Source organism: Lissotriton vulgaris, chromosome 4_1 (assembly GCF_964263255.1).
Source record: "Lissotriton vulgaris chromosome 4_1, aLisVul1.2, whole genome shotgun sequence".
In the NCBI taxonomy this organism is placed as follows: Eukaryota; Metazoa; Chordata; class Amphibia; order Caudata; family Salamandridae; genus Lissotriton; species Lissotriton vulgaris.
Window position 1 is genome coordinate 1,465,928,243 of NC_141691.1, and position 26,112 is coordinate 1,465,954,354.

Consider the following 26,112-nt stretch of genomic DNA (forward strand, 5'->3'; position numbering starts at 1 on the left):
ATGTGGGCTGGATACAACGGACTCACTAGGTAGAGAGATGGCAACGACGGTGGCGATTCATCGCCACGCCTGGCTGAGGTCCGCCAACTTTTCGGCTGATGTCCAAAACACCCTTATGGACATGCCGTTTGATGGCCGTCCCCTCTTTGGCGACCAGGCAGACAGTGCGCTTGAGCGCTTTAAGGACTCCAGGGCTACGGCCAAGTCCTTTGGCCTGTCAGCCCCGCGCCAGCAACCTGCTGCCTTTCGCTCCTTTCGTGGCCAAGAAAGGGGCACCCCCACACGTCCTGCCAGCCACGGGCCGCAGACTAACATTCAGCGCGATTGCGGACGTGGTAACCGCCGTGGCAGTGCCTGGGGACAGCGGCGAGGCCAGTCCACATCCACCCGCAGTATTCGCCTCAAAGCCCTCCACGTCCGAGCTTTCAGGCCCATGTGACGCCAGTGGGGGGCAGGGTTCGCCATCACCTCCTCCACTGGCGCAACATCACATCGGACAGGTGGGTGCTGCAAATCGGGGCTGCTCCCCCCCCTTCAAGGTGACCCCTCCAGAACATACCACCGCATGTCGGAGGATCACTTGAATCTTCTGCGAGAGGAAGTTACGGCCCTCTTGGCCAAGGAGGCCATCGAGCGCCGTTCCGGGGCCAGAAGTGGGGTGTGGTTGTTACTCCCACTACTTTCTGGTTCCCAAGAAGGGCAAAGGGGGCCTACGCCCTATCTTGGACCTGCGGAACGTCAATGTCTTCCGGAAGGAGAGGTTCAAGATGCTGACACTGGCTCAGGTCTTAGCTGCCCTGGAACCGGGAGACTGGATGGTAGCGTTGGACTTGCAGGACGCTTATTTCCACATCCCCGTCCTGCCTGCCCACCGGCGCTTCCTGCGGTTCATGGTAGCCCACAAGCACTTTCAGTTTACCGTGCTCCCCTTCGGCCTTACCAGCGCCCCACGGGTGTTCACGAAAGTGATGGCCGTGGTCTCAGCTCATCTGCGCAGGTTAGTGGTTTCAGTCTTCCCCTACCTCAACGACTGGTTGTTGAAGGCGGGCTCGCCCCATACAGTAGTCACCCACCTCCAGACTACGACCGACCTCCTGCACCTGCTGGGGTTCTCCATCAATGTGCCGAAGTCACACTTGTGTCCCTCTCAGAAGCTCCTCTTCATCGGAGCGGTTCTAGACTCAGCGCAGTTTCGGGTTTATCCTCCCGTACAGCGGGTTTGGGAAATTCAGGCTCTGATTCCGATCTTTCAGCCGTTATCCCGAGTCCCTGTCAGGTTGACGACGCGGCCACTCCTGGGGCTGATGGCCTCCTGCATCCTTTTGGTGCATCACGCCAGGTTGCGGATGCTGGCTCTGGAGTGGGACCTAAAGTTTCAGTGGGCCTAGCATCAGGGCAACTTGTCCGACCATGTCTTGATTTCGGAGTGCACTGCAAGACAGTTGCAGTGGTGGCTCACGGACCGCGATTGGGTCAGTGGCAGATCCCTCTCCCTACCCCAACCGGAGCACGTAGTTGTGACGGACGCGTCCCTCCAGGGCTGAGGAGGCCACATGGGAGAGGCGAAGATCAGAGGCCTCTGGTCTCCGGCGGAGTCCCGGCTCCATATCAACATTCTGGAGCTGCGGGCGATCCGGCTTGCACTGAAGGCATTCCTCCCCTCTGTCCGGGGGAGTGTAGTGCAGGTGTTCACGGACAACACCACCGCCATATGGTACTGCAACAAACAGGGCGGGGTGGGGTCGTGGACGCTATGCCAGGAGGCTCTGCGCCTCTGGCAGTGGCTGGAACATCAGGGCGTGACACTGGTGGTTCAACACCTGGCAGGTTCCCTGAACGCCAGGGCGGACGAACTCAGCCGTCGAGTGCATGATGGATCACGAATGGCGTCTGAAGTCGGACCTGGCTCAAGGCCTCTTTCAGCAGTGGGGAGAGCCTTGTTAGATCTATTCGCACACAGAAAAGAACGCGCAATGTCATCAGTTCTGCGCGTTGGAATTTCCAAGGTGGCACTCGCTCTGAGACGCTTTTCGTAGCGAGTGGAGTTGCGGTCTGTTGTACGCCTTTCCGCCTATACCACTTCTGCCCAGAGTGCTAAAGAAGATCAGGCGCGACCGGGCCCAAGTCATCCTTGTCGCTCCGGACTGGGTACGGAGGTTCTGGTATCCCGAGCTACTCAGCATGTCTGTCGATCCCCCGATTCGTCTGCTCTTTCAGGAAGACCTTCTGTCGCAGCAGCAGGGGACGGTCCTCCACCCGAACCTGTCCAGTCTCCACTTACATGCGTGGAGATTGAGCGGTGGCAGTTGAAGCCATTTGACTTGCCTCCTGAAGTCTGTAATGTCATTCTGGCAGCCAGGTGTCCCTCCACCAAATCGGTATACGCCTGCAGGTGGAACAAATTTGTGGCATGGTGAACAGCAAAGGCTGTGGATCCCCTTTCTGCCCCTCTTTCGGAGGTTCTCCTCTTTATTCTTTCTCTTGCCCAGCAGGGCTTTGCTCTGGGCACTCTGAAAGGCTACCTCTCGGCCATTTCCGCCTTCTTAAGGCTACCTGATCAGCCCTCCTTGTTCAAGTCCCAAATTGTAAATAGATTTTTGAAGGGCATCACTCATATGTTTCTTCCAGTTCCTTTCGTGATGCCTCAGTGGGACTTGAACCTTGTTCTAACTTTTTTGATGTGCGCTCCCTTTGAGCCTCTTCATAACTGTCCTCTTCGCCTCCTTACTCTGAAGACCGCTTTCCTGGTTGCCATCACCTCTGGCAGGAGAGTGAGTGAGCTCCAGACCCTTTCTTCTAAGCCTCCTTTCCTTTCAGTCCATCCAGACAAGATGTGTTGCTGACGCGACCCTCTTTCCTGCCTAAGGTAGTCGCAGCCTTCCACATCGGGCAGTCCATCACTTTGCCCACCTTCTTACCTTCTCTGCATCCCTCGAAAGAGGAAGAGAGGCTCCCCCGTCTGGACCCAAAACGTGTGCTCTCCTTCTATCTGGATCGCACACGCCACATCCGGGTGGATGACCAACTCTTTGTTGGTTACGTGGGCGCTAAGAAGGGACGGGCGGTGCACAAACTAACCCTTTCTCGATGGGTCGTCTTGTGCATCAAGGCTTGTTACTCTTTGGCTCGAAAGGAGCCTTCTGTGGGGCCACGGCGGCTACTACTGCCCTGGGCCGGGGGGTCCGCTTGCAGGACATCTATCAGGCAGCTACGTGGGCCTCGCTTCACACGTTCGCAAGACACTACTGCCTGGACAGCCAAGTCCCATGAGATGACTTTTACGGCTGTTCCGTTCTCCTGGGCTTTCTGGTGTGATCATTGGTTCGCAGACCCACCACAGGGGTTGATAGTGCTGGGGTATCTATTCTAAGGTAAGGAATCTAATACTAACCTGTTTCTTTCAGATGCACAAGTTACTTACCTTCGGTAACGATATATCTGTAAGAAACAGTAGTTAGTATTAGATTCCTTACCGCCCCACCCATCCTCCCCGTTCTGCGAACTGATATCTAGGGTTAAGGTCATCCCCTTTCAGGGCCCTAGTTTCATGGCACCAGTTTCGGTTTTTATCATGGCTCTGCGTTTCTGGTGCGGAAAAAGCTGTGTATAAGAACTGACGTCCGCACACGAGGGCGGCGTCTAAGTACTCCGGCGACGTCATGCCGACGACGGACGCGGAGCCACAGACGACGCCTACCGACGCGCAAGCTTACTGCTACGCAAAAGTTTCCAGATCCAGTCTGACGCCTGGGGGTATTCTAAGGTAAGGAATCTAATACTAACTACTGTTTCTTACAGATATATCGTTACCAAAGGTAAGTAACTTGTGCTTTAGCCAGTGGAAAATTAGAGTAACCACCAAAAAGTTGTTAAAACAAGGGAAAATCAGTTATTAATGTACGGGTGTTTGGGAATGCGGTGTTTCAGGGTCTTCATCCTGTAAAGGATTCTTTTTGAGTAAAGGGAGCTTTTTGCAGCATCCTGTGAGGCTGAGGATTTTGCAGTTGTGAGCGCGATTTCCTTTTTTTCATGGTCAGTGGCATGGCCTTTACTGCTTAGCTTAGCCTAATATTGTGTGTTCGATTTGTTCTTGCCAAGTAAGTTTCATTCATTTTGGAAGGCAGGATGTATGTTCTAAGATGTTTAGCAGTTTCACTGGCGTGGACTTACCTAGCATTGATGGGAGAGCAGTGTGTATCTTATGCTCGGCCTCTGGATAAATAATTGTGTACTTCTTTGCTAAGCTGGGGGCATTGTTCTATAAGCCTAGCCAGGCACACAACGCCCATGGGGCTAAAAGGGTTCCCCCCCCCCCACCCACCCACCCCCCCTGCTGCAGCTCGAGCTGCGGTGGGCTCAGCTAGGCAGTGTCTGAAGACTTATCTCTGCCAAGCCCGAGTTTTTCACAGGACTTTAAAGACCATTTGCACATTTTCATACCTTTGTAAACTGGTTACAGATACTTACTTTTTTTTCTGGTTCCAGTACCCCTGAGCCCCCACTCTGCTAATTCCCTACATTTGTATTTTACATTTCCTTCCTTAGTGTGAGAATGCATTTCATTAAAAGGAATAGAAGGTAAGGTTGCCAAAAGAAAATGCCAGCTATGTGTTGTTTAAAGAGCCTGCAAAGACCTGGTCTTGACACTAAATAGGGTTATAAATAAAAATGTATGTATTCATTTGTAATGTGACTTTTCTGCCTTTGTTCCCTTTAATTATCAGTCACACATCCTTCAGGCAGCCCTAGAACACAATTAAAAGTGCTTTCTATTTATATTTGCTGTTCGAAGTATGCACAGACAAGTGCTGAAAATACGGCTTTAGGTGACTGCTTATTTTTGTACAGTCTGGGACTTCAAAATAATGAGCTGGGACCCTAATCATAAGGCTGGAAGTTTGTTGCAGGATCAGCACATTTTTTATTTCCTCCACCCCTGAACCCTGATTAATGCCATAATAGCAATAGTCTAACTATCTGGAACGCAACGCTGCTGTCAATAACTTGCCGAGTTACTTCAAGTGTCTGGGAATTAATTACTTCAAGTGTCTGGGAATGCACCCTGCACTCAGACAACTCACTCCTCATTGTTGCCCTTTACATTCATGCTGACACTGCACTCAGAGTGATCACAATGCACTTGCACTGATCACCATGCACTCACACCATTCACCCACTCACCCTGCACTCACAGTGATCAATGCACTCACAGTTCACTTGCGCTGTTCACCCTGTACCTCACCCTGCATTCACACAAGCACACTACTCACCCACTCATGTGACACTTCACTCACTTATACCCCTCACTGCTCAGTCTGCAATCTCACTCAAACAAGCCCATCGCTAACTATGCATACATTCGTCCCACTCTGCACTTACATCTGCACCCAAATTCATATGGTTACCTCACTCACCCTGCAGTAACTCCTCTTACCCTATTCTCACACTGTGGCATCGCTCACCGTGCAGTCACATGGGCACTTCTGCCACCCACACAGTGCAGAGGGTTATTGTGCCTGCTACAAAAAACGTGTACCATGCAGATCACAAAACTGAGGGCCTCATTTGTGTTTTTGTCGTAGTGCGTGCAGCAGGCCATCCTGTTGCGCTGCCCTACGGCAAAAGAAAAGGGCAGGAATGCACCATATCTACAAGATAGGGCGCATTCCTGTTCTTTTCCCTTGCACCGGCGCATAATTAGTTAATTGGCCAACGCAGGCAGCTGTGCACCATGGTGCAAGGGTGCCTGCAGTGAGGGGGTGATTGTTTTTGTGCAGGAAGGTTTCCCTTCTGGTACAAAAACAATCACAAGAGGTTTTTTCCTTTTTGTATGTGTGGTGCAGGATGCAGCTCACATGGAAAGAGAACTACTGAGGAGAAATAAAGATATGTTCGAGGCATATGAGCTGCCGATTACACACTCCGGATAGATCACCAGATGTCTGCAGTTGTTTTTGTCCTGAAAAGTCTTTGGCATTCACGGGATAGGTGACTCCTGCTTTGGACAATAGTGTGCATGGGCATCAGCTCCATCCTTAGATTGTATTTTTCTGCCACCGGGCTCGGATGTGTTTCCTGCACTCCATTTTTGGAACTGATTTTCCTTCAGCGCGCAATCCTCACCAGCTTCGACGGTATTGTTTTGAACGCGTTTCCAAACTATGCTACTCTTCAAATCTGAAGTCTTCGATTCCGGTCGTCGACGAAGGCCTTGGAGCCGACCTAGGCCTCATTTTCCAGGTCATGGAAAGGATGCCATTTAAAAAGTGTCCTTGATGTGGGTCGAAGTTTCCCCACACCGATCTCCATTAGGTGTGCAACCTTTGCCTCTCACCGGAGCTCAAGGAAAGAGACTGTTCCGCTTGTGCCTCTTTCCGCTCCAAGAAGACGATCCGGGACCAACGAGCTGGAAGAACAATGGCTCCCTCGTCAGCTCCGATCCCAGACGATCTCTTTGAAGAGGGCGTCGACGTCCCAGAGCAACAGCAAGAACATGGCGTCGACAGTAACTCCGAGGCCGAGGATGTAGATGTCGAGGACATCACTCAGGCACAGAGGGTTGGAAGTAATAACGTCGACCCCGACCCTTACTCAACACCTTCTAAAAAGGCTACGGTCACACCCTCGGGTGCACACGTGGAGAAGTGTGGCTCACCAGTTAGAGGCGGCAGACCCAGAAGCAGAGGTCGACCTGGGACCAGGGTTCAATTCCCGACGCGGCAGGGTACGGAACCAATGCCAGTGGGCTCAATAAATCTCGCCTCAGTGCCTCTCTAACCATGGGTCCCACGCTGCAACTCTGGGCAATAGCTTGCTTAATCTCCACAACAGCCCCCTCGCTGCCGGGATGCCTGGCTTCACCTTGGGGATGCCCAATAGGGACCATCTCACAGGGAAAGCCAGGACGGGTTCCCCAGCGGCACACAGCGCCAAGAAACCCTGGGGTGAACGTGCGCTCTACAAATTCATACTAACATAACAACACCGAGACACTGCTTCCCATGCCCCGCCTTCAAGCTCGGCAAAGAAGCCTAATAAGCCTTTAGGCGACTCGGGCTCGAGTCAGCCTGCCCCTAGTGCCGGCGCACACCTACCGGCACCGAAAAAGAAAGCATTGTTTTCCTCCACGCCAGCTTCTTCCACATCTAAACATTTGGCGCAGAAGACTAGCACTGGCTCCTCTGCACCAAAAACACACTTGGAGCGAGCAAGAAATTGTCACCTACTCCCAAGCTTCGTAGCCGACAAAACCATCGGAGCCGAAAAAAACATCGGAACCGAGAAAACAATCTGAGCCGAAAAAGACAAATTTTCCACCGGCTAAAGACACTGCTTCAAAGCCGAAAGATCCTCACAGCTCGGTGCCGAAGAAACCCCTCGGCACCAAAAGATCTACCTCCCACAGAGGACTTATTTCCATCCAGACCCTACACAAGAGACTCCGGTTAAAGATCCAAAAACTGGTCGACTAACTCTTAGTTCTAAAAAACTACCATTGGACACGCCTGCACCTGCTCCTCATCCAGAGAAAAAGGACATTGCAACCTCTCCTTTAAGGATACCTTCTTCTCCTCCTCCTCCTTCTTCTCCACCTCATATCCCTTCACCAACTCCTCCCCTACCATATCACTCTTCTACACCTTTTCCTACTCCGTTAGCAGATGATGATAACAGGGATGACACCTCTGATGACACAGGTGGTGGTGCAGACAGTGAGCCACCAGATCATTTTAGTCCTCCTGGCTCACCTGACCCTTGGGATGATTATAGCACCCCAGAGGTCCCTAACGTCCCACAAGACGACATATATCCCTCCAGGCCTTCCCCACAAGAGGACACTATGGGATTTAACCAACTAGTACATAGAGCTGCCCAACACTATGGGGTCGACCTACATACTGACCCAGTAGAAGAAGACTTTCTCCTCGATACCTTTGACAACGCGCAAAGGTCCACTTCGATTTTACCCATGCTTAAAGGTTTTACTAAGCACGCGCCAGAAGTCTTTAAAGACCCAGTTAGGGCTCAAATCATCACCGCAACAAAAGTTACTCCACATCAACCACCTGGAGTTACTAGCCATTTTTCTAGCCCTAAAAGCATTACAAAAGCACATATTGGGCAATCCTGTCTTAGTCCGCACAGACAATATGACAGCCATGTACTACATAAACAAGGAGGGACACACGCTCTGCAACTCTCTGTTAGCGCAACAGATATGGAGATGGGCTATACCTCAGAACATAGTCCTTTTAGCCCAACATGTTCCAGGGGTACAAAACACCATAACCCAGAGGTCTTCAAACTTTTTGATGCCGAGACCCCCTTGTAAAACCTTTTTAGGCGTAAGGACCCCCTTCCGACAAAAGTTTCTAGAAACTGGTACTCCTCATCATCAACTTTTGACAACCATAAATGCGCCTGTTTGACCTCATCACATCCACCCATCATTCATCCGCCCACCTTTTCACACATCCATCCATCATTCATCCATGCAACCTTTTTTCCATCCATACATCCATCCACCCTTTCATCCTCCCATCCATACATCTATCCTTCATCCATCCACCCACCCTTTCATCCATCCATCCACCCATCATTCATCCCCCCACCTTTTCACACATCCATCCATGCATCATTCATCCATGCAACCTTTTATCCATCCATACATCCTTCATCCACCCTTTCATCCTTCCATCCATCCTTTAGCCATCCACCCTTTCATCCATCCACCCATCATTCATCCCCCACCTTTTCACACATCCATCCATGCATCATTCATCCATACAACCTTTTATCCATCCATACATCCATCCACCCTTTCATCCATCCTTCATCTGTCCACCCTTTCATCCTTTCATCCACCCTTTCATCCATTCATCCACCCTTTCATCCATCCATCCTTCATCCATCCACCCTTCATCCATCCACCCTTTCATCCTTACATCCATACATATATCCTTCATCCATCTATCCTTCACCCATTCACCCTTTCATCCTTCCATCCACCCTTTCATCCATCCACCCTTTCATCCATCCATTCACCCATCATTCATCCACCCATTTTTTTACACATCCATCCATCCATCATTCATCCATGCAACCTTTTATCCATTCATACATCCTTCATCCATCTACCCTTCCATCCTTCCATCCATCCATCCTTTCATCCATCCACTCATCATTCATCCACCCACCTTTTCACATATCCATCCATCCATCCATCATCCTTACATCCATCCATCCACCCATCATTCATCCACCCACCTTTTCTGTGCCTCTCTCATGGGGGGGTGGGGAGGGGTTCAGTATCTCTGCGTCTTCTTCCTTCTTTCCCGCTCCTGGGAGGGCATCTCTGTGCCTCCCTGCTGGGGGCGGGACGTGTCACGGGACCCACAGCTCCAGGCACGCAACATCCATTATACTCAAAGGGCTACACTACAGCCTGCTCCCCCAGACCCCACCCCCACCCACTTTCCCACCTCCCCCAGCTCGTGTGTGTGAGCCCGGCTGAAACCGTTTCAGGGACACACACACAGCCACACCCGAGGACTTGACAGGTCTTTAAAAGACCTTCTACTTGTTAATGAGTCTTTTGATGTTTTTCACACCTCAGTGTGAATTAGGCCTCCGCTATGAGCACCCTCGATCAGCCCAACACCAGGAATTGCATGCCCCTGACAGAATCTGCGACCCCCTTCCAAGGACTCCACGACCCCCCTGGGGGTCGTGCCCCACAGATTGAAGACCTCTGCCATAACCGATCAGTTGAGCCGACAGACACAACAGATCCACGAGTGGGAACTTCATCCACAAGTTCTTCACCCGTTCTTTCAAATGTGGGGACAACCTCAGATAGACCTCTTCGCCACCCATGAAAACGCCAAATGCCCAAGCTTCCCCGCCAAGTATCCACACCCGCTGTCCAAAAGCAATGCAATATGGATGAACTGGTCCAGCAAATTTGCGTACGCTTTTCCACCTCTCCCACTGCTTCCACTAGTGGTGCGCAAACTTCAGCAACATTCCCTCACTCTCATTCTAGTTGCTCCAACTTGGGCCAGACAACCGTGGTACACCATACTGCTGCAACTTTCTGTGGTACCGCACCAAAAGCTACGCCTGTCTCCACGCTTCCTAACCCAGAACCATGGAGAGATCAGACACCCGGACCCAGCTCAGCTCAACCTAGTGATCTGGCTCCTGAAGTCCTAGAGTTTGGTTATCTTAACCTTCCTCCTGACTGTATGAACGTAATTTAAGAAGCTAGACGTCCCACCACTAGGGCATGTTATGCAGCCAAGTGAAAGCGTTTTGTAATATACTGCCATAACAACGACATCAATCCTTTAAATGTGTCTATTGAACACATCATAGGATACTTATTACACCTCCAAAGATGTAATCTAGCATACACATCTATTAGACTGCATCTTGCTGCCATTGCAGCATACCTACAAAATCTACAACATCTATCCCTCTTTAGAGTACCTGCAATAAAGGCTTTTATGGAGGGCCTCAATAGAATTCCTCCCAGAGCACCACCTTCACCTGTGTGGAATTTAAACATTGTTCTCACACGGTTAATGGGACCTCCATTTGAACCTTTACATAAATGTGAGTTGCAATTCTTAACCTGGAAAGTTGCTTTCCTAGTAGCTATTACTTCTCTAAGAAGAGTTAGTGAGCTACAAGCATTAACCATTCAAGAATCTTTTCTGCAAATGCATCATAATAAGGTTGTTCTCCGTACCAATCCTAAATTCCTTCCAAAAGTCATTTCACCCTTCCATCTCAATCAATCTGTAGAGCTGCCAGTATTCTTTTCGCAGCCACAGACAGTTGCAGAAAGAGCTCTTCATACTTTAGATCTCAAAAGAGATTGCTTTACTACATTGAAAGAACACAATCCTTTGGTAAAAGTAAACAACTTTTTGTGTCTTTCTCACCACCACACAAAGGTAACCCCATACCAAAATCGGGTATAGCTAGGTGGATTGTCAAATGTATACAAATTTGCTACCACAAAGCTAAACGTACATTATCTATTCATCCTAAAGCCCACTCTACTAGAAAGATAGGGGCTTCAATGGCATTTTTAGGGAACATTCCCCTAGACGGCATATGCAAAGCAACCACATGGTCTACACCGCACACATTTACAAAACACTATTGTGTAGATGTGCAAACCAAACAACAAGCTGCTGTGGGCCAGGCTGTACTTAAAACACTGTTTCAAACTACTGCAACAGATAGGGGTGGTCGCCGCTAAGAGTGGGTGCTGCTATACAATCTATGCACAGTGTGTAATCTGCAGCTCATATGCCTCAAACGGAAAATGCTACTTACCAGTAAATATCTGTTCTTGGCATGTAGAGCTGCAGAGTTACACATGCCCACCCACCTCCCCAGCTACCTTTATCTGTTCCAGTATTATCTTAATTAGATACAGCTTACTTGAGCACCCTTCCTGTTTCTTATAAACTCCATCATTTCCCAACTGGAGAAAAACAATCTAAGGAGGGAGCCGATGCCCATGCGCACTATTGTCCAAAGAATAAGTCACCTATCCCGTGACTTCCAAAGACTTTTCAGGACAAAAACAACTGCAGAAATCCAGGCCCAACACTAGGTGATGAGCACAGTGTGTAACTCTGCATCTCTACATGCCAAGAACAGATGCATACTGGTAAGTGGTACAAAAGGTGGTGGTGATGGACGGAGCATCTGAATCAATCAAACACTCGCACCCAGTCAAAAGATCTGGCTTTAATCCATCACCGTTCTTTAGCCCACTCTGCCACCCCAGTTCAGACATGGCTATATGCAAATCAGTCTGACCCTGTGACTCATGAGAACAGTCCAGCCCGAACTGCCAAGCCATGTCTTCCCTGGACCGGAAACAAGCTTCCGAGGACCGATTTCTGGCATTCCAGCCGTCTTCAGCCCGGCTTGCTTGAATCCAGTGGCAAAGTGAGCAAGGGACTCACGTCTGAGCATACCCTGCCACACTTATGGCGGCCAAAAGCGGTACAAAAGGGGGTGGTGATGGACGGAGCATCTGAATCAATCAAACACTCACACCCAGGCATTTTCCTTCTCCTCCTCGTGCCTTCCATAAGATTTTGGCGCTGCCTCAGATTTACGATTTCTCATAAATCTGGCGCAGTGTCAAAAAGCCATGGATGTTGCTGTTAACAACCCCAGCAACACCCATGGAACATTCCTTCAACGAAGAAAACTGTGTTAAAGGGAACCATATTTATGAGGCAGCCTTAAGCCAAAATAAGTGGCTTAGTGCTGTCTTGTAAATATGGAGCAGGCTCCTGCGCCAAAGAACATCATAAAAAGTGACATTCTGGCAGCGCAAGGGGCCTCATTAATGAGGCTGTGAGTGTGAATAAACTATAGGTAGCACTATAAGAAAAGAAAATGTTTGTCAGAACGGTGCTATAGAGAGATGAGGTGCATTGTTGGTGAGTGGTAGTGAGGGAATTGATGGAGTAGGAAGAAATGGGGGTGCCAAAAAAGACTTGTACCGTGTGCAACCAGTGCTAAGGCCAGCACTGGCTAGGAGTGTTTACACTACGTCGCCACCACTAACCCCCTCCCCCGAAGTTCAGGTCTAGTTGCGTCCGGTATCCTAGCTGTTTAAATGAATTTAAAGAAAGCAAGCTTACACAATTGTAGAATCAGGAAAAGGTATTTAACCTTAAACCTGCACTACAAAGTAACCGGAACGTGAAGTTGACAGCCTAGTATTTTCAAAATGTACATTTTACTGACCTAAATCTTAATGCATCTCGTAAGGACAGCTCTGGTTGAAGGCGACTGAAGCCCTATTGAAATGATGCCAACAAAACGACTGCCCCAAAGGATGCTCCTCTTAGAGGGTGAGGGTAAATAGCCGGCACTAGAACAATGTGACCGCGGGAAGTGGCAGCTTGGGAGGTTGGCCCGCACTCTAGCTACCAGATGGGAGGCCTACGTGACAGGGGGCTTCAGCCTTCCGCTATTGTGTTCCAGGCCGCTGAGAAAATCTTTCACATCAGCATCTGTTGAGGACGTCTGTGAAAGCAGTCGGTCACTCTTGACATAAACAGCTGGTTTATAATGAAAACATGCAATATGTACCTCAGAGACCTTAAGGTAGCATGGGGGACCCATGGCCGCCTATGAAATGAAACGTTTGCTAGAGTAAATTACCTTCAATAGGAAATGGACTTCTTAAATGGGGCACGCTATAAGGTCACCTTTATGGTAATGCATAATGGCTGTTTTATTGAAGGGGAAATCTACTTCTCTGATTTTTTCTAGATAAATAAGTTTTAAAATCTGCATGTTTATGCCAAATAGCTAAGTAGCCTTATGTGCTGCGGAATTCTATGGGGTAAGGTTGGGCCGTTGAATGGGCTGGGCGCTGTAAATCCCTTAAAACCGTTTTATTTTAGCAGGTTTTAAAGAGGCCTGCTTCTGCTTCGGGGAGAAAATGACCTGCTGAGCAGTCCGCCTTTGAAAAATGTTGCGTGGCTCATGCGCTCTCCGTTCTGTAAGTTTATTAATTTACAAAACACAACGGCCTGCTGTTCGGAGAGATTTATCCTTGTATCGCTGTATTTGGTTTTGCTAGAACATCGCGGCGCTCGTGCTCGGAAGGCTAATGGCGCCGAGAGAGGACCGATCCCCTTCACAGAAATAAATGATTCCTGCCGTGTTCAGTGGGTCTGTGCGGCTCTGCCCACGGCTCAGTGAGTGCATCAATACTGGAGTCCTCCTCACATGCTTTACATACTGATGACACACTGCTGGTAGCATGACGGACTGAGCAGCATGCTGGCATCGGTGCACCTGCAGGAAATGCGCAGACATGTCTGTTTTCATTCCCGCGCTCCCTCCGTGGCTTCAGACCTTGCATCTCCGACACCATGTGTTCTGACATAGTGCTACCAAGGTAGTTTTTTCCAGCGTGAAAATGTTATAATATATACAGTATGGATTTTTTTTTTTTAGCCACAGATGCAATTTGGCAATGTCATAATGAAAAACGTGTCTGTCGTGTCTTATGTGAGTTCTTGGTTGTGAAAGAGTGCCCATTTTGGAGTAGCGTTTTCTAGAAGGTAAACGTCGCGTCTTTAAATGCTGACTGGCATAGGTTTTTGATTGCTGTTCATATGTTTTTTTCCCGTAGGCTTTGAGGCAGCAGCAGAAAAGAAGAAATGGGGTCTCAATGATGGTAAACAAGACTGTTCCCCGGGTGGTGTTGACGCCTCTCAAGGTGTCTGACGAGCAGTCGGACTCTCCTTCAGGTAAGTTGCAAAGAATACTTATTTGACCTTTTCCCGCAGGATCGCACATAAGTGAGATCAGTGGCACTTTATATGTCGGGAAGTGGTTTATGATTAGCGTCCACTTATATTTCTTATCCTACCTTAGTTTAAATCTGTGTAATTATAGCTACATTGTGTTTGTGTATATGTATGTATTGATAAAATGGGTCACCATAATATGGTCCTATATTGCCCTCGAGGGGTTCTGGTGACATAAACTGAAAGGCTAAAATCTGAGTGGTTTCTCAATGACACCAGAACTCTGAGGTGGCAATATAGGACAATATAAAATGTTACCTGTTATGTATTTTTTATACTGCATGCTTATTTTATAGTGGTTGTCTTAAAAAGGCTGTTTTCTTCGCTTTGCAGATAACAGTGGACACTTATTGAAATTGCAATATTTAGGTTTGCTTTTTATGAATACATTGTTAATAAAACAACAGGCAATGTTAATAGCCTGAGGATGTATGTGATTCTGTGGCATAAAGCGTCTACCACATATAGATTTACTGCATTTCCACTTTTATCTCCGAAAAATGTGCAGACTTAACACAATTTTTAGTTTCTTTGATCGATAGTTCTAACTTAATATTCCTTTAGTTGTGAATGTCCTCAGGCAGCACACTGGATCTAGAACACTCAAAAGCAGTGTGCCTGTGCTCCTTTTATATAGTGCCATGCAACTCTGTGTTGATGCCATTTCCCTCTGGAGGTGACAAATTGAGCCACGTATAATTGCCACCAATGGGCACTATAGTCGGTTCTTTACTATATGCACCTTCAGCCATGGATCCGGAGCACTGCTGCTTCCTTTGCTCTGTGAAGAGATTTTCTTCCTAAAATGTATTATATATATATATACGTGTGTATAGGAAGTTACTGTAAACGTTCTGCGACCTCCTATGCGTGTGTTTGCGGAAGGCACATTTGTGCTTTGAGGGGTAAACTTACCAGGGTTGTACCCCGTGGTGTCCAGGGGATACTACCTATCCTGGACCGACCGAATGATCTACTTTTACGATTATCACTTCTGCAGTTTGCACCAATATTTTACTTATTTTGCTTTTAACATTGAAGCGATTGGGACATATTGAGGGACCAGATCAGGGATCAGTATAGCTCCGCTTTTGTGGGATTCCATTAATTGGCCGAATGCCAGATGTGGCATTTGTACATATTTGTATTTCTTGACTATATACATCACAATTTCCGTATTTGGATCCTGGCTTCACTTTCATTTGATGCGCTGCAGTGACAGACCTTCCACCCATTACAGTTTGCCAACATTCCCAATTTTTGCCTTGAAAAGGTCTGAGTACAGACGAAACATGTGTCGGCTAATCGTGTGCTGGGAATTTTAATTTTTGTACTCTAATAAAGGATACAAGAAATCTCTATTGATCTGATTTGATCATTTTGAATTTATGGGTTCTTCTTCATCGTCCTCGTTTTGCAGAGACTAAACTGCAGTATGGGATTAGTTTGACTTATGACCAGCACTGTTTTTGTCACTTAATTAATTCAAGTCGAAAGGATGTGCTGTAATAGCTTTGTTTGTTGCATTTAATTAGATGCATGTTATAGCTTTAATGTGCAGTTTGCACCTCCAGGTAGTAGGTGTTTGAAGATGATTTAGCACCCGGTTGCCAATATAGCAACACATACATTTGTCACGCAAATCACTGATACTTTCAATACAGTTATAACTTTGGATGTGCGGTTATTTCCCTGATAGGGAACACCACTACCTGCTCTTTTTTTTTATTTTTTATTTTATTAATATAATGCCTAACCTAACTGTGCTAGGATCAACAACAAGCTCTGTATGAAGCTTTGGATCGCACTTGGCCATATCAGCAGCAGTTTCAATGGCTTGTTTGATTTTCTTGAAACTTCTCTCCCTTTCTTGTGACCACTTAAAAGAAACATTTTTCTTCATTAACTCTCGAAAAGGAGCGTTTGTGGTAGGGAAGTCTTGTATGTATATTGAACAGTAACTCACCATGCCAAGAAATGAACTTACCATAGAAATATCTTGAGTGTCATCAGCATATGACAGGGCTTGTACTTGGGCAGGGTCAGGTGTCATACGCCCATCTGAAAAGATATGGCCAAAGAACTTTAGCTTTGTCTTGTGAAACTCGCACCTGTCTTCATTCAAAGTCAGACATGCATCAGTCAGTACACAACATACCTGGGTGAGAGCTTTATCATACTCATTCAGTGTAACTCAAAAAATCAATGTCATTACTATAATTGAGTACATTCACAACAGGCTGTATGAAACGTCGAATGATGCAAAGTTCTGCAGCCAAAAACACACCAAAATTGAGTCTTATATCGAAACAGACTGACATGTGTAGAAAAGGTTGTAATACAACTGCATCTTTTCCGAGTTCCAACTGATGATAACCTTTATTTATATCAAGGCGAGAGAAGACCTTTGCACCATTTAATTGCGTTACATGTCAGCAGTGTGTGGACCTGGATATCATTCTCGTTCAAATGCTTTGTTTGCTTGACACATAACGACACATATGCGTACAGCTTTTTAACTGTCCTTTTTGGGCACTACCACAATGCAAGAAACCCATGGTGTCAGACCAGTTGAACGCTCAATAATGTCATGCTTAAGTAACCATTCAAGTTCTTTTTCAACCGCTTCTTGTAAATGAAAAGCAACTTGTGTAGGTCTTCGAGCAACAGGATGGATATCTTCATTAATATGTAACTTTACTTTCATAGACTTATGCTTTCATGAACCAACGAAGGAAATGGAATTACAATTTCATGGTGAGCATTCAGGTTGTAATTTACAGAAATCAGTCCCATATCAGCGGCGTTACTGAAACTGAGCAGTCTGGCACTTACTGCTGTACCTGGAAGCACTTGACGGGTGCTTGCACCTTCGTTTTCTTGTGTTTAAGTGTCAAGACAAATGAACCTTGACTTTTTATTGGTGCCGATGCAGCCCATGTGTACACCTTGGGAAGCAATGGCATAAGTCTGAGCAATGGAGATAATTTATTGTATTTCTCTTCGGGCATTATGTTTATGGATGCACCACTGTCGATGATGAAATGTATCGAGCACTCATTTATTTTCAATGTAATTTTCGGACAATCTTTGTATGACTTTGGTGCTTTGGCATGTCAACTTTTTTTTGACTGACATTTTTACTCACATGCAGCCAGTCTGACATGTGCACGTTTCTACAAGGTATAAATCGACATGGCACAACCATCTTCCTCACTTTCATTTGCTATAGAGGCAGACAAACTGTTTGACAAGGATTTAGATGACAATCAACTTCGTTCAGCGTCGATTTGCCACAATTGATAGCGCCAATTGGACTTGTGGGTGTGCATTGAACGTTGCCTCTGGAATTTTCTATCAGCTATTTTGTCTTCGCACTGTGAAGCATTTACTTTTTTATTTGCTTTACACACTGTCACAACATTTTTCTCTTTTCTATATCCTCTACATATCTGTCCAATGGCGGGACATTTACCTTTGTGTGGAAATGAAAATCCACACCTAAAACATTACTTCTTTTTAAGTGTACATAACACTTTGTGTCACCTAGTCTTTGGCTTACTTTTTATATTTATAACTGACTCCCTCTGGACATTTCCGGCCGCCATGTCATCGGCTTGTCTTTCATCACGCTCATGACTTCTGGCAACCATCAGCACTCGCTCCAGACTAAAACTTTCTCACCGCATTCGTCATCTGAATGTAAGTCCAAATGAATCTGTCAAGCAGCCATCAATAACTCTAAGTCGCATAGGTTCTTCATCATTAAATTAATTGAACTTAGTGTTTGATGAGGGTATTATGTCGCTCCTCAAACTCATCAATGGTTTCACTAACTTTTTGGCGTTCTTGACTAAAAATGTATCTTTCGTAATCAACGTTTGATACTGGATTGCGCTTGAAATAGTGTTTCTTTAATCTGACAATATGTAATTTCTTCGTCAGTTTTCTGCATTTTCTTTATTTCTTTCACACCATCACTAGCAAGATTTTTTGGAAATACTTGATAATCTTTTTTTTATCAGTCTCTTTTCGAGTGCACCGCTGAAATTATCAAATGTCTCCATTCTTGGCAGTCCATCTGTCACCAATATTTTGCTTTTTGGCGGTATCAAAAGGTGGTGGTGGTTTCAGCAACGTAGCAGCGTTGTAAACCAGTGTGAAACTTAATGACACCACGGGGGGATCTCTGTGACTTGGTTTAGACAACTCATATACAAGACCATGCGACATGCTGGCCTCTGACTCATCTTTAATGAAAGCTAGAAACATGACGTTCTTCGCATCCATCCAAAAAATTTCACTATTATGAGAGTCAGTCTGGAATCCTGATTTTCCAAAACCTGTGAAGTTGTTCTGAGTCCCACTCGGCAAGTTTGTGAATGAACTGCTTCGGGTATAGACTGCTCCGTAAGCACAACCCATAAACACTTCTCCTTGAGCCAACTTCGAATGCTCTAGTATGATGACTTTAGTGTATTTAGGAAGTCATTTATTTATTTTCTTCTAAATGCCAATTTGCATTTTCTAACACCTGGTTGATATCCGCCTTTCAAAGCTTATGTAGGCAGCGTTGTTTTGCAAGTTATGATTTTCAGTGGCTGCGCTTCATAAAACCGTTTGAATCTGCTTTCAGCTTTAAAACTCAGTATAATGTAAAACTTTATCTTGCGGGGCAGTAGGGTACATTTTATGTATGGCTTGACCAGCAGGTTCTCTACCTTTATCATATAGATTCTTTGCAAGACGTCTGTTGGCTTCACCTCCTTTGCAGTGGCTGGAGTTGTGCCTTGACTCCACGTGTTTTAAGCATCGATTTGGTTTTTCCACTGTGACACACAAGAGCAGTTTGCTTGTACCACGGCAAACTCTCTAGGAGAGAACAGTTGTTTTTTGGGTTACTTATCCCCTATCTCATCGCCATTTGTAGCGTCTTACCCAGCCTTGGTACCCACCAATAACTACTCCACACACGAAGCTTAGTGTTACTCACATTTATTCTACCTCTAGTAACTGTGAACTCACCATTCTTAAACAAGCTTTCATGGCCTTGCGCTCTGACCGCTACATCATAACTCCACGGTGTCCATTACTAGCCAAAGGGGTTCCATCATAAAATATCACAAGACACTGCACATGGGATGTTCGCTTTCTTAAACAATATTTAAGCCTTGTAGGTACTGTCGCCACCTGACACTTGCAACAGATTCCCACGAACTGTGCATCTGATGCTGGGTTCGTCGCACGACTCTAAAGCCTCAAACGTCTGTGTTCAAATGAAGCCTAAAGCCACCCAAGAACATGAGGCAAAGTTCTGTGAGGAGAAATAATGGAAGACTCCGCTCCGGTCTCTGTCCAGATTGAAGTTGAAAGCTAGGACTCATTCCTGCTCCCGCTCCCAAGGCAAATCTTTCATGTGGTCGAGGTCTTAGGGTAAGTCAGTGAAAAAATATAAGAAGTCCAAGTGGGACTCTGCCCCTTCCCCCCATCCTTGTTCTGGAGCGAAGGCACAAGGTCACCCCCATGCCTCCAGGTCTCGTCCCAGTTTCACCAAGGAGCCAGTCACATCCCTGGTCCTGGTAGTCCTTGAGTTCCCGGGTCCATCATTGATTTTGTAGCAGGTTGAGGCCTTTTGAGAGGCCTTGCTGCTCATCTTTGGCATGCTTCTGTCCTCCTCTGGTGTGCGTTCAGGCTCCAAAAATCAACAGGGTCCCCCAGTTAGGTTACCGTGAGCGGGTTACCCCTCCTTACCATCTGGGCCCCTTGAATCCGCTTCTGGTTTCATATCGCCATCCAGACTGGTGCTAAAATCAACGCTGGTTCCTCAAGCGTTGACGCCGGCACTGATGCTACCTGCACTGAAGGAAAACTCGCAACCCACCATGGTGTCCAAGTCTGAGCCAGCGTCTTCTCAACCGAGGCCACATCCAGTTCTAGATCTGATAGACACAATTCCACTACTGCTCACAGACATTACACCAGCCTTTTGACCAGAGCCAGAGTTATGGAGACAACAATGTTGGGGATGTGGAAGACTTTGCCTCACCTTACGAGGATAACTGATGACTGGTACATAGACCTACAGGATGCCAGTGGGCTGGATGGCTCACTCAATACTGGGCTGGTCCTCTCTCCCAGGCCCAGCAGCAGGGGAAAGCGCTTATTTTGCTACAGTATTCAGGAGGGGTGCTGAGGACCGTGAAATCCACCTTCCCGCTCAGGGATATTTGCCTATTCTTTTCTGCCTCTCCTTCCATTTCTGGTACAGAAGCTCAGGCATCCCTCACACTGCTTAAAAGTTGCTCCCACTTGGGCTTCACAAGCATGGTTAACAACACTTTTAGAACTGTCAATAGTTCCACATCAAAAGCTACATCTCAATTACATCTTCTCACGCAGAACATCCAAATCCCAATGAGCTCAATCTAGTGATTTGGCTCCCGAAGTCATAGAGTTTGGATATCTTAACTTGCCACCAGAATGTATGACCATTCTTAAGGAACCAAGGAAGCCTACTATCAGAGCATGCTATGCAGCTTAATGAAAAAGATTTGTTATGTAATGTACTAATAACAATATTGATCCACTAAATGCACCTGCTCAAAATATCATTTACCTTCTGCATGTACAATGTGCTGGTTTGGCCTACACTTCCATTCGTTTGCATCTTGCAGCAGTAACTGCATATTTGCAAAACGGACAACATCTATCTTTGTTCAAGGTTCCAGTAATTAAAACCTTTATGGAGGGCCTTAAGATAATAATACCACCTAGAGTACCTCCTCACCTGTTTGTAATCTCACTCAATATTGTGCTTACACAGCTCATGGGTCCCCCTTTTGAGCCATTACACAACTTTCGGGTTCAGTTTCTTTCATGGAAAGTTACCTTCCTCATTGCAATTCCTTCATTGAGGAGAGTTCGTGAGGTACAGGCATTAACCTTAGAAGAACCCTTCTTTCAGCTTCATAAAGACAGAGTAGTTCTTCGCACCAACCCCAAATTCCTTTCCAAAGTGGTTTCTGCTTTTCATATCAACCAATCAGTTATTACCTGTGTTCTTTCCTTAACCTGATTCCATAGCAGAAAGGGCTCTTCATACTCTTGATGCCTGAAGAGCGTTATTGTATTATATAAAAAGATCATGCGGTTTTCGTAAAACAAACCAACAGTTTGTTGTATTTGCTACACCTCACAATGGCAATCCCATCTCTAAATCTAATATTGCAAGATGGATAAATAAATGCATTCAAACCTGCTATGCTAAAGCTAAAATAAAGTTATCTATACTTAGCCAAATGTTTGAACGCCAGGGCAGGCAAACTGCCAGCGTTGCGTAACTGATCACGAACGGCAATTGCACTCAGAGGTGAAGCAGGGTGTCTTCCAGCAATGGGGAAAAACCTGGATCAATCTCTTCAGTACTGCTGAGAACATGCAGTGTCCAAACATTTGCATGTTGAAGTTCCCTAGGCAACTCCCCCTCATAGACTCTTTCTGCCTACAGTGGGACTTGAAACTCTTTCTGCCTTCGGTGGGACTCGGAAGCTCTAGTATGCCTTCCCACACAACCTCTCCTGACCAAAGTTCTGAAGGAGACCAGGAATGACTGGACACAATCCATCTTACTGGCTCTGGATTTGTCCAGAAGAACGTGGTGCCTGGAACTTCTGGCCATGAGCATCTGTCCCCCTATCAAGCTGCTGCTTCTGTCGCAGCAGCAGGGCAGAGTCTTACACCCAGGTCTGCACAACGTACACCTCCATACGTGGAGATTGATCAGTGACAGGTGACTCCTTTGATCTCCCTCCTGAGGTAGTGGATGTCATCTTAACTTCCAGACCTCTGTCCACAAAAACACTTTTACATTGGGCTTGGGAGACGTTTCTGGCAATGTGTGCCTTTCAGTTGTTCGAACCACAGCAGTCCTAATTGTCAGCAATGTTTCTAATTTTTTGCTATATTTTGCACAGCAGGGAATTGCTCTGGACACTATTGTAGATTGTGTCAGCCTTTTTACATTTACCAGACCAACAATTGTTATTTACATCAGATTTTGTGATGTGTTTGTGACAGGGTCACTCCACATGTTTCCATCCAGACCTTTTGTGATTCCACACTAGGACCTTCATTTGGTTTGCACATACTTAATGTGTGCCTCATTAAGAGCTCAATGCCCTCTACATCTTGTTACTCTGAAACAGTCTTTCTCACAGCAATAACATCAGTTTGTTGTGCGAGTCAGTTACAAGCTCAGTCTGTGCAGCAACCATATACTAGCCTTTTGCTAGACAGATTGGTAGGATTGTCGCTCTATTCCATAACACCAAGGGTTGTGACGCCTTTTCATGCCCTTTTCAGTACCCTTACTCACTTTGCCACTGGTTTCTGGCCACTGGTTACTGGCTGATGAGGGGTGTTACCCCAAAACCAGTCCCAGGATGCTTGTTTCCGAATCAGGGAAGACCTGGCTAGGCAGTTCGGGCTGTACTGTTCCTATGAGGCACAGGGTCAAGACTGATTTGCATATAGCTGAGTCTGAACTGAGGTGGCTAAGTGAGCTACAGAACAATGAACAATGATGGATTCAACCCATATCTGTGACTGGGGGTGAGTGTCTGAATAGTTTCAGCGCTCCGTCCATCATTTCCTTGTGTTTGCGACAATCCACCACCCTCTGCATTCTTTGCTCCACCTCATCCCTCTGAAGAGGCAGAGACTCCCATCATTTGGATCTCAAGAGCTTTGAGTTGTTACATCAATTAAGTGGACAATCAGCTCTTTGTGAGGTTTGCAAGATCAAAGAAGGATAAGGCGGTACAGAAAAAACGATTTCAACGTGACTAGTCCTTTGCATCAAAATCTGCTTCAAATTGGCTTAGAAGCACCTACTAGAGGGCTCATCCCTCAAGAGCAAAGGCTTCTACCAATGCGTTTGCAAGCATTGTGCCCGTTCTGGACATCTGTTAGGCTACAATGTGGACTTCAGTTCACATGTTCATGGAGCACTACTGTCTTGATAGCTAGATCTGTAGGGGTAGACACTTTTCCTGTTTTTGGGCTGAGCCATTCCACAGGCCCTCCAGCATAGTGGGTACTGCTCTGGTGTATATTCACAAGGTGAGGTATCTGCAGTCAGAAGTATCCATCGGAAGAACAAGTAGCATGCATACCTTTTGTAACGCTCTTTCTGGTGGATATTCTAACTGCAGACTACAAACATAAATAATGGACTATCCCCTTAATGAAAGGACTATTTATTTTGGAACATAGGTACAGTGAGCACCATCTTGGACGGATCACATTAAGATATACATACTCACATTATCACATATTGATCAATCAATCTTAGTTGTTCTCATATCTATAATTTTCTTTTAATAATGGTAATCCGAGTATGTACAATATGGCAACACCTTTTATAAATCCCAGTATAAACTCTTGGGTTCATTCAGTTTGTATTAGTATGTCTTGCCACATGTGATACATTTTCGTATTTTCTTTCTTCTGCTGTCATACAGTCTCAGATATTCCCTCCTATTTTTCTCTACTTGAAGACTCTACAGTTTCCACAGATGTAAAAACCCTGTGCGAGGCATGTGGGCTGCTGAATTCATATCTTAGCATAGATCGCCGCCTAGTGTTGGGTCCGGATGTTTGCACTTTGTTGCCCTGGAAGAGTCTTCGAAGTATCACAAGATAGGTGACTCCTCCCCTGGACTACAGTGCGCCTTAGCATCTTCTCCATCTTCAGATTGTTTTTTTCCGCCATTGGGTTCGGATGCTATTCCTCAACTCCAAGTTCGTAACCAAAACTTTTCAACTTTCTAAGGCCAAAAGGCCTTCTACCTCGACGGTATTGTTCTCGTTCGGTAAACCTTTAGTCGATAACTCTTTCCATCTCGATCTGGTCGTCGACGCGGGCCGTTGGGCCTTTTTGACGCCACGTGGGCCTGCTACTGATGGAAAGGACCCCATTTAAAAGGTGCCCACTATGTCTCTCCAAGTTCCCACATACTGATAAACATACAGTATGCAACAAGTTTCTCTCGACCCGAGCACAACGAGGAAGATTGTCCAGCTTGTGCTCAGTTCCGGTCGAAGAAAACTATCTGGAACCGACAGGCCGCTAGATAAGGGATGCAGCGGCAGGCACCGGAACCGGAGAACATTTTCGATGACGAACACGACCTCCCAGAAGCGGCGGACTCCGACCTCAAAATTGTCACCTTAGAAGACCAGTCGGACTCCGATGACCAGATCACACCGGGGCAAACCGTGAGTACCACGCCCAAGAATCACCTGAAAGGCCTTAGCTGAGATCGACAAACCCCTTCAGAGACCCCGCCTTCCGGCTCGGCTCCGAAGCCCAAACCCAAGCCTTCTGAGACCCCGGGAACTAGCTACACTATTCTCAAAAAGGCGCCGAACCAAAAAAGTTTGTCGAGCCGAAGAAAACCATTGAAACAAAAAAGGTTGTCGATCCCAAGAGAATAGTCGACCCGAAAAACGCAGTTGAGCCGAAAAAGAGTGTCGCCCACCCAAAAACAGGTAACACTAAAAATCCTGGTGACCCGAAGAAGGCAGCAGAGATGACGAAAAAAACGGTAGATCCGAAAAAGGTTATCGAACCGAAAACACCAGTCGACCCGAAGAAAGGGCTCGAACCGAAAACACCAGTCGAGCTGAAAAAGTCTATCGAACCAAAAAACACGGTCGATCCGAAAAGGGTCGTAGAACCAAAGAATGTAAATGTAGTAGTATTTGTATAGCTCCCGAATCGACCCCCGAAGGGGTATCTCAGGCGCTTGTACGCATACCGCTGTGGAACCCTTCCTGGCTTTTCCCTGTGAAGTGCCCACTCCTGGGCACACCCAAGGTGAATCCAGGTATCCTAGCGTTGTTGGGGCCGTTGTGGAGATTAAGCAAGCTATTGACCAGAGTTGCAGAATGGGACCCATGATTAGAATAGGCACCGAGGCGAGAATTATCAGGTCCGCGGAAATTGAGCCCAAGACCCGCCGAGGCGGGTATTGAACCCTGGTCCCAGGCTAGACCTCTGCAGGGTCTGCCGCTCTAACCATTGAGTAACACTTCTCCAAGAAGGTCGTTGAACCAAAAAAGACGGTAAAGACGAAACACGTAGAACCAAAGGGAGTCGCCGAACCGAAAAAGGTCACCGACCCGAAAACTGCAGTTGAGCCGAAAGAAGCTCCACAGCCTAAGGCCCTCGAGCCAAAGACTCAAAAACAAGTGACTAAGCCAAAATCATGGGCGCCAAAACCACGGACAGTTGAGAAAGAACTTTTCCACCCTGATCCAGTGGAAGAAGAACAACCTAAACTGTATATAGACCCTAAAACAGCACGGGTAACAGTTTACCACAGGAAGAAGAGACCTTTGGACACTGACACTTCTTCCCCTGTTCCTCCAAAGAAGAAAGACTTTGCAACATCTTCCTCAAGGCCTTTCACTCCTCCTCCTTTCTTTCCTGACATGCCTTATGTACCTTACTCCCCTTCACATTATGATGAGGCAGAAAACATAAGGGACGATCCTCAAGATAACTTTGGAGACCCTGAGGATCAGGATGTGCAGGATAACACATGGGATGACCAATATGATCCCTATGATACATACGACCCAGAACCCATCCCTGACACCTCTACATATCCCACAAAGCCATTGCCTACTGACGACACCATTGTCTTTAACCAACTAGTGGATAGGGCAGCTAAATATCACA

General features: G+C 46.6%; 1 protein-coding gene across 1 annotated transcript in view; it reads left to right on the plus strand.

Annotated features, from left to right (window-relative positions):
• Positions 1-26,112, plus strand: part of ASXL3 (ASXL transcriptional regulator 3) — a 319,112-nt gene that overhangs the window by 230,198 nt on the left and 62,802 nt on the right. The window contains exon 6 of the mRNA XM_086965699.1: positions 14,189-14,306. Coding sequence (XP_086821825.1) covers positions 14,189-14,306 — 118 coding nt within the window. The remainder of the gene's footprint in view (positions 1-14,188; positions 14,307-26,112) is intronic.